Source organism: Anolis carolinensis, chromosome 1 (genome assembly GCF_035594765.1).
Source record: "Anolis carolinensis isolate JA03-04 chromosome 1, rAnoCar3.1.pri, whole genome shotgun sequence".
NCBI lineage: Eukaryota > Metazoa > Chordata > Lepidosauria > Squamata > Dactyloidae > Anolis > Anolis carolinensis.
Window position 1 is genome coordinate 312,971,040 of NC_085841.1, and position 9,891 is coordinate 312,980,930.

At 39.3% G+C, this 9,891-nt stretch overlaps 1 protein-coding gene across 4 annotated transcripts in view; it reads left to right on the forward strand.

The window, feature by feature from the left end:
- Positions 1–98: 98 nt before the first annotated feature.
- oip5 (Opa interacting protein 5) overlaps positions 99–9,891 on the forward strand; it is a 32,166-nt gene continuing 22,373 nt past the window's right edge. Inside the window, exons 1-5 of one of the 4 annotated variants that reach the window (XM_062968165.1) lie at positions 100–498; positions 4,467–4,533; positions 5,840–5,959; positions 6,926–7,007; positions 8,043–8,516. In XM_062968165.1, coding sequence (XP_062824235.1) covers positions 228–498; positions 4,467–4,533; positions 5,840–5,959; positions 6,926–7,007; positions 8,043–8,105 — 603 coding nt within the window. In that variant the 5' untranslated portion in view covers positions 100–227 and the 3' untranslated portion in view covers positions 8,106–8,516. Of the gene's footprint in view, positions 499–4,466; positions 4,534–5,839; positions 5,960–6,925; positions 7,008–8,042; positions 8,517–8,542; positions 9,290–9,891 lie in introns of those variants that run through there. The other 3 variants (XM_003214585.3, XM_062968164.1, XM_008104542.2) reach the window with 3 other exon arrangements.

Below are 9,891 nucleotides of genomic sequence, written 5' to 3' on the forward strand. Positions count from 1 at the left end.
TGCCTTCGTGCGAGCCAGCAAAAAAAAAATGTTTATTTTTAAAAGGCGCGAGCGTAAATGGTGACTCCAGAAGCGAAAACATCGCCTTCCCCCCTCCCTTGGAATAATCTGATTGGGTCAAATCGCAAAGTGAGCGAGCAGCTCCAGCCAATAGGCGAAGAGAAGGCGGCCGCGTGCTTCCCCCAGACTTAACGGAGGCGGGGAATGAGGTTTGAATCTTTGGCAAGATGGCGGTGCGTCGGCAACTGCAACTGCTCTTCCAGGGGCCCCAAGCGTGTGGCGGCATCATGGTGGAGCGGGCGGGAACCGGGGCGGCGAAGGGCCTCGGCCCGCAACCAAGCAAGAGGCCTGAGGATGCCTTGGAGCGAGGCTCCGGCACTCGGGGCATGAGGCCGAAGGACTGCGTGCTCTACCAATGCCGGAGCTGCCGCGTCGTGTTGGGGGACTCGCTCCACCTCTGCGCCCACGAGGACAAGCTCCGCCTCCTCGCCTGCTTCAGTGAGTTCACCTGGCTCTGGGCATCCTCTCTAAGCCAAGTGGGGACAAGCTGGCCCTCCAGTGTTTGGGACTCCCAACTCCCAGAAGCCATAGCCAGCTTGTCCAATGGTCAGGAATTTTGGGAGCTGAAGTCTGAAACATCGGAGGACTAGAGTTTGCGACTCACTTGGGAATGAATGCAGTTTTTGTCACCACTTTAATTTAACTACTTTAACACTTTAATTCACTGGGTCTGGAATACCCATCCAAAAGAAAATAGGTTAGCCCTCACCCTTCAATTCTTCCAATCCAGCCTGAAAACATGGATGTTCAAACAGGCTTTTGACATGGGCTGAATAGGCCCATATGAAGTTGACACTCTGGCACTTTAGTTGTGAATTGATGGCAGCTAGTTTTATCTATAGATGTCAGTGTTTTTAAAATTGTGCTATACTAATTTTATGTTATAGGTATTGACAGGGGTCCTTATAATTTTATGTGATTTTGTTTTATACGTATGTACCATTTTTACAGTTATGTCATATGCGCCACCTTGGACTGCCCTTGTAAGCCGCCCGAGTCCCTTCAGGGAGTTGGTGGCGGGATATAAATAAAGTTTATTATTTATTTGTTTACGTACTATATATCAACCCCACTCTTTTCACCCCGCTAGGGACTCAGAGCGGCTTACAGTTTGGCCACTTCAGTGCCACATTGCAAATACACAGTGTATAAATAGAATACACACCTGGTAAACTGGCTGTTATTTCTGGGAGTTGTAGGCCAAAAACATCTGGGGGCTTCCAGGTTCAGAACCACTGCTATAAGGTATCATTATTACTGTGCGTCTATGTTTTAAAATTATGGGAGTTGTTGTTTTCATGGTGTTTAAGTCTTCTCTGCTCAAGAATGCTGGTGCCTCACCAAACTACAACACTACAATTCCATATCATCAAGCCATGGCAGTTACACTAGTGTCAAGTATGTTCTCTCAGGGCTGTTAAACCCATCTTCATGGGGGGGGGGGGGGGGGTCAGCCTTATGGTTGCCTTCAACAGGCCTTTGAATCCATGGATGAAGAATCTGAATACAGGGGGCCAGCTATATTTTTTCACATAGTTGTCTTGCATTTTTAGCCCATTTTGGTCCCCAGATGTTCTTGAATGACAACTCCCATCACTTTTGATTATCAGCCATGCTGACTTGGGAAAATGGGAATTGCACTCGATGGCACTTGTAGCTATGAGGTTAGGGAAAGTTTAAAGGACATTTTATAGTCAAATATCATATCCACAAGCCTTATATCTAAATTCAGACACCATTTTTCTAACTAAAAAGGACAGTTTGCAGCCTTACAGATGTTACTGTATCACATTTCTTATTAGCTCTAGTCATGATGTCTATTGAACAGGAATGACAACAGAGTTGTCATTCAGCATCTAGAAGCCCACATAAAATGACATGGCAGGTCAGATTTGTGTAGATTCACCCTCAGAAATCTTTCCAGCTCAATTATATCCATATATCCTTGAAGGCTACCTCTTCCTACTTCGTGTTTTCTTTTCTTTACTTTTTGTTCCAGGCCATCTACCAACATAAAAATAGTTCACCTTTTTCTTTTCTGTTCAGCAAATGAATGAGATTCTTCTGCAGTCAAATTTCTTGTCAAGTCTTTAAGCAGTATGCAATTATTGGGATACAGTTGACTCTTCACATCAGTTAATTTGCAGATTTCTTTGCTGTATTTATGCCACTTCTTCTGCTGTTCTACACACAACCAAAAACATGTGGTATTTTCTGTCTAGACATTTGTGTCTCCGAACAAATGGCTAGAGCAGTGTTCTCACAAGTTAAAAAATAACATTTACAATTTATATTTGCATTTCCCCCAATTGAGACCCTGTGGCTCTAACACCTGTAAATGTGGATGAGCTACTATATATTAGAGATGTGTGAGACGTCAAAAAACTGCCATTTTCTGTCCTATTTTCGGCTCCTCCCCTTCTGTTTACCAGGAAATTCCCGAAATCGGAAGGGGAAAAATAACGTTCCATGATCCAACAACCAGAAGCTCTGTTTCTGGGAAGATCTGGCCCATTGGTGACAATGGGGAATTTGCAAGACTTCTCTCTCTGTCATTTTTATGGCTATCGGGATAAAAATGGACACACTTGGAAGACACATTTATGACTGCAAGCCCTACATGTTTCAGGACGTTTGGGTCATCCACTGATTTTTAGGAAATTGTTAAAGTTTCTAAATTGAAATAATATTCTCCTCATGGGGACTCAAGGGAGTCAGGCTATCACTCCCATCCCTAAACCTATCCCACACTCAATCAAGTTAAAGCAAAAAAAAGTTTAAAATATTTAAACAAACACACACAAAACGCCCTTTTAAAACTCACAGCCCCCCCCCAAACACACACACACACACGCCTCCCTAGTGAAATTAGTAAAATAAAAGAACTACTGTATAAGATATTAACTCAAAAAATGATATACTGTAATACAAAAGAAAAAGATTGGAATTCTCAAAAAGCGATCATAAGCAACAACACTGAGATAGAACACAGAGCTATTTATCATACGCTGTCTTGCTCTCTCTCAAATGAAGGTAGATGATGACAAGCTGGAAAGTGTCCAGAGGAGGGCGACTAAAATGATCAAGGGTCTGGAGAACAAGCCCTATGAGGAGCGGCTTAAAGAGCTGGGCATGTTTAGCCTGCAGAAGAGAATGCTGAGAGGAGACATGATAGCCATGTATAAATATGTGAGGGGAAGTCATAGGGAGGAGGGAGAAAGCTTGTTTTCTATTGCCCTGGAGGCTCGGACGTGGAACAGTGGCTTCAAACTGCGGGAAAGGAGATTTCACCTGAACATCAGGAAGAACTTCCTAATTGCGAGAGCTGTCCGGCAGTGGAACTCTCTGCCCCAGAGTGTGGTTGAGGCTCCTTTGGAAGCTTTTAAGCAGAGGCTGGATGGCCATCTGTTGGGGGTGCTTTGAATGTCATCTTCCTGCTTCTTGGCAGGGGGTTGGCCTGGATGGCCCGTGAGGTCTCTTCCAACAATGAAAAAAACTGTGTGCAGTTGATATTGTCAATCACGGAGCAGCTAAATGTAGCTGAAATATCCGGCACCAGGTGGTCTGTTCCAGCTGAGTCTGGCTGCCCCCACCTGGTCTGTTTTTGGCGGTCCAGCTGCTGGATCACCAAATTTCCCCAAATCCCGCACCGCAAAATAAAACAATGCACACTCCTACTATATATGTTATGATATGTTATGCATTCATATCATATAATAATGTATTATTTATAAAAATATATTATTTTAGTTTGTTCTTATACGGAAATGTCTCTTAAAAGTATACATTAAAGTTGAAGTTCACACTGTAGTGATTCTAGCAATAGATTATGGTCTTCTACAGTCATGACTATAGATAAATATCTGTTTATATATATATACAGTAGAGTCTCACTTATCCAACATTCGCTTATCCAATGTTCTGGATTATCCAATGCAGTCTGCCTCCTGCCGGGATACACAGCTGTTTCTCTAGACAGCAAGGACTGAACTTTTTACGCATTTAATTTCCAACAATGTTGTTACTATAAGTTCATTTTATGCAATTATATCTTTATTCGTAGTCAAATTGTTAGTAGCCAATGTTTTTGCAGTCAATGTTTTCAATACATTGCGATGTTTTGGTGCTAAATTCGTAAATATAGTAATTAGTACATAACATTACCGTGTATTGAACTGTTTTTTCTGTCGATTTGTTATAAAACAAGATGTTTTGGTACTTAATTTGTAAAATCATAATGTAATTTGATGTTTAATAGGTTTAATCCTTCCTTATTATCCAACATTTTTGCTTATCCAACGTTCTGCCAGCCCATTTATGTTGGATAGGTGAGACTCTACTGTATAATAAAATCTGTTAGCAGGATTTTTGAAGTTTAATTTTTGAAAAATGTTTTTCTCTTTCAGAAGTTACAAAAGATATTGTTGTGGAAGATGATTTGATGGTTTGTGTTGAAGGCGATCTTACTGGATGGTGGGTATTTCTTGAAATTATTCCTTCTCTTTTATGCATGCTAAATTAAGTGACTATTACTTGTAGAAGATAACTAATAGTTTCCAGGCCTGTGTTTTGCATCTTTCTTCAAAATGCAATGAGTATATCTTTCTATTTCCTTTGAAATGAAAACCTTCTATGAGAAAAAGGGGTGGGTTTTTTAACCAAAAAATATGATGAAGAGAAACTTTGTATTGCTTTTGTACGTCAAAACTTATCTTTGTTCACCCTTCAGTTGTTGAATAATTAAAGCTGTACCAGATTTGGTAGGTTTTAATACAGTTTTCTTACATTAACATCTTTCATGTGTGTTTAAATTTCCTATAGATAATACTGCTTTTCTAATTGATTATGATGATAATATATTAGTTTTTATATTCTATATTGCTTATATTCTAACTTGTTTGTGGAGTATATTTCCTGGCAAAGCAGGATCTAAATACTTGAACAAATTAACAAAAATATGATTGGATTCTGTGGAAAAAGGAAGTGTTCAAATTATGTTATTTTAAATATATTTTAGATGAAGCAACAAGTGTTAGAATTTAATGAAGCATTTCTGTAATAAGGAAAGTATAGTGATATTGATAGGTGCCCCAGTGGCTCAGTGTGTTAAAGCGCTGAGCTGCTGAACTAGCAGACTGAAAAGTCCCAGGTTCAAATCCCAGGAGCGGAGTGAGCGCCCGCTGTTGCTCCAGCTTCTGCCAACCTAGCAGTTCGAAAACATGCCAATGTGAGTAGATCAATAGGTACCACTCCATTGGGAAGGTAACAGTGCTCCATGCAGTCATGCCAGTCACATTACCTTGGAGGTGTCTACGGACAATGCTGGCTCTTTGGCTTAGAAATGGAGATTAGACATGACTGGACTTAATGTCAGGGGAAACCTTTACCTTTTAGTGATATTGATGTTTACTGAATCTGTTTTATCCGTGAGTTGAACTGCTATTCTTACATTACATTAGGAGAAGAATGGCTTTTGTTACATTTTCTTTAGGATTATATAATGGAGAACCCATTGAAATTGCAAAAATACATGCCGAATATGCATATTCTCAGACACAGTATTATATACATTTATCATGCAAATCTTCAAAAAAATGACTTAAAATAACTTCTGAATTTGGGTTTTCAGACTGCAGTTTTTTCAGGAATTTATAGAATAGGTTCAAGAGCTGTTTCCATGGTGTTTGATGCCTATGAAATGTGGTGTAAAGTTCAATTTGTTATATAGAAGACAATTTGGAACTTTGAGCTGACTCCAGCCTCTGTCTTTTTCTGCCAGCACTTATAACTTGTTGCTCTGTCGGTCCTGTGAAGCATGTGTAGGCTTGAAGCTATATTGTTCAGAATCTCATGCTTATCTCAGAGGCTTCTTCTGCCTTTTTAAGGACAACATCATATGGTTAGTATCCTTCACAATCATACTAAACCTCAAATTTAGAAAGCTAGTTTTAAGAAGAATGGATCTCAGGGCATGCTGAAGCAATCTGTAATTAAGTAGAGGTGGGATGATGCTCAGCCCAAGCTTACATATAAATATCTTTTCTTTTTTTAAACTAGTTCATATGACTTGCCCTTATGTGAAAAGATTAGGACTTGGAGCAATGGGTTCAAATCACAGGAAAGAAGATTCCATCTGAATGTTAGGAAGAACTTCTTAGTTGTGAGAGTTATTTAACAGTGGAACTCTCTGCCTTGGCGTGTAGTCAAGGTTCCTTCCTTAGAGGCGTTTAAACAGGCTGGGTGGCCATCTGTCAGGAATATTTTGATTGTGCTTTTCCTGCATGGCAGGGGGCGTGGACTAGATGGCCCATGTGGTCTCTTCCAGCTCTATGATTGTATGATTAATTAATAGTCACAATTTGGTCTGAATATTTAGATGTGAGGACTTTCTCTTGCTGCCGTAAATGGAAAAGAATGCGGATGTGAAATATTCAGAAATGCTACGATTGCTGAAATGAACTCAGCCTGATGTTTCAAGAATTAACCCTCTTCTGTATCACCTGCAGCCTCCTGCATGTTCCCAAATATCTAGTGCAGTGGTTCTCAACCTGTGGGTCCCCAGATGTGTTGGTCTTCAACTCCCAGAAATCCTAACAGCTGGTAAACTGGCTGGGATTTCTGGAAATTGTAGGCCAAAACATCTGGGGACCCACAGATTGAGAACCACTGATATAGTGGGTGTTTTTTCAAGCTAATTTAGGGGATTCTATGGGCTTGTGAGAGGTGTAAAGGAAGGAAAATCCCCTCCTGCAATCATTTTTGATGGAAGCTGATCTTTGTCAGGAGGGATTAGATAACTCCAATATACATTAATATGAAATTGTTATTGTTGTTTTATTACAAAAAATGTATTTTCTTGTCTTAGTTACTCATTAGAGACTAAAACCACTGTTGAAGCTTCAAAGATTATCTGTCCTCAAATCAGCTTAAAGGAACAGGTACAAAAGGTAACCTTTTTCTGCTTTTTGAGTTTTTTAAATAAATGTGCATATTAGAATTTATATTTTGCTTTGGCACAGAGAAATATAACAGATTACAATAAAACTAAACAGTTCAAAATATGCACAGTACAGCATTGTAAGTACCCTGGAGGTTTTCAAAGGCTGGATAACAATTTGTCGGGAGTGTATTCCTGCATGGCAAGAGATTGGACTGGATTACCCTTGTGACCTTTTCCAACTCTGATTATGTGTTGATGGACAGGGTACTTAGACATTTCTCATTCATAAGGTCGCCATAAGCAGATTTGCCAAAATCCTTTTTCCACTGGACAGTCCCACCATGTATGAAGACAAAATCCTACCAAAGCAGCTTCTTCAGCATAGTGAAGAACTATTATTATTAGTTATGTGGCACCTTTAATTAATTTTTAAAGTGCCACAGCATTCTTTTCTTTTTTTCATCCTTGAAGAAGTGGCTGTGGGTGACAAAAGCTTGTGCTGAAATAAATTGGTTAGTCCTACAGGTGCCAGAAGACTAGCAGAAATCCGTTTATACCATGGGACTTTCCTATTCATTATTATAACTCTACTGCAGGTTCTTGTGCATCCTGAAAAATGGGGAAATGAAGGCCAGGAACTTCATTTGGGTCTTGGACCCTATGGGGAGACTCAACAAATATTAGGCAAAACACTAAAGTAAGCGTGAGCGTTTTAAGATGCTTGAGTAGTAGACATGCCTTTCCCACTGAACCTCATAGAGCAGCATTTGTCCCCTCTGTACCTCCATATTTTCCCATTTTTTTTAGTTAGAACTCCCCATGCCTTATGTTTTGTACCTCTTATTTTAAAATTATATTATTAACATTATTCATGTCCCCGCCCTCAGGAATCCCCTTCCAAAGGAGACTGGGCTCCCCCCCCCCCCCCCCATATTATAATTTTACCAACAGGCAAAGACATTTTTATTCAAGTAGACCTTTATCTGATAAGGTTTTTATAGGATACACTGGGCCCTTACTATCTATTGGGGTTTGGTTACAGGACCCACCCCCAGACCAATGGATACCAAAATCTGCATGCTTCGATCCCATTACAGTAGCATAATAAAATGGTGTCACTTATATGAAATGGCAAAATCAAGGATTTTGTATCCCTGTGTCAATATGTTAAAGCCATGAATAGTTAAATCTGTGCATATAGACTATTTTATCAATTATTTGTTTGTTTATCTTTAAAATGTTTTATGTGGCTCTGTTTTAAATTTTAGTATGAATATTTTAACTGATTGTTTTTGGGAGCCGATATAGGTCCCAATCTGAAAGACAGTAAACAAGTGCAATACTTAAATATTTTAAAGTAGTAATAACATAACACCCTTGTTTTTGTTGATATAAATATTTGTCAAGTAAAAAATAGTTTTTAAAAGTTCCACAGTACATTGAATATTTTACCAATTCCTAATTATTTTATTAGAAAGTGTTTAACTCATATTTTGTGTTACTTGTTTTACTTAAATGTTATTGTTTAAACTTCTTTTGAAGTTGAAAGAAAGACTTGTAATAGTACACACACGTATAGAATTGCTGATGGAGAAATTGGAAGGATTAAACCAGCAGAAAATAAAGGCAGAGAAGCAAGACTCTCATGGAAGACGACATAGCCAGATACCTGGATGTAAAAGGAAAAAGTCAAGCAATTAATCTGTTGAATTTCTACAGTAATATCTTAATTGTGTCAAACATGGTGTTTGAAAGGAACTTCATACAACTTTGATTTTGAATGCATTTGAAAATGGACCTGCAGTTGAATTTTATGTGAAATTCAACTGCAGGTCCAATTTCAAATGCTATTTTTTTACAGAGCACTCAAGTGCATTAATAGGTTGAATAGGAACAACATGTGCATTATAGATGCCTTTAGCTTACATTCACAGAAACATGGTTATCCTTCTGTTTTATGATTGCATTATGAATATATTTTGATACAGATTGTGACATTTTGCCCATAGGGCACATGCCTCCCGTTGATCCTGCCAGGTACCATCTATGCTAAAACAGATTTTTTTAAAAAGGAGTACAGCTTGGGGGTAGGTGGGGGAGAGGAAGGGCCTGTTGAAATTGCTGTTGCTTTGTCAGAAATAAATGTAAAATTTGCACATGTGTTTTTTTGACCCCAAGATCATCTGGTCTTCATTTTTGGGTGAAAGCAGTTAGGATTCTACTTCAGTGAAATAGAAGTGTGAATTTAGAAATCAGTTATGTTAAAATAAATTGAGCCTTTCTTAATTAGCTTAATGTTGTTGTGTGCCTCTAAATTGTTCCCAATGTATAGCAACCCTAAGGTGAACCTATCATGGGATTTTCTTTCTCAGAGACTGAGAAAGTGTGACTTCTCCTAGGTCACCTATTGGGCTTCCATGGCTGCGCAGGTATTCAAACCCTGGCCCTCAGAGTCCTAGTCTAATGCAGAAACCAATACACTACACTGGGATTAAGAAATTTTTAAAATAGTGTCTGAAAGAATGACAGATGGACAGTTGCTTCCAGGGGAGTTTTGCCCTTGTGAGTTAGCTGTCCTGAAGACTGATGTCATTTCTGCAAAAGAGCTTGCCTAATGCTCTATGAACTTCTAAGAAAGGGTGTGATTACTGCAATTGATATCAGCTGCCGTGGACTGCATTGCTCCACAAACTACTTGATGGATGTGCAGTGTCTTGAGTCATGTGCATTGGGGTTTGAAATAAACCATCTTTATCATCATGGGGTTTAGCCCTGAGGAGATGGGCTGCCTATTAAAATGGTCTGCTGCAAGAGGCTTATGGACCCAGATGCATTCGTCATGGCTCCTGCTGTCTTGATAGGTGGTACTTATGAAGTTCTACCCAATCTCT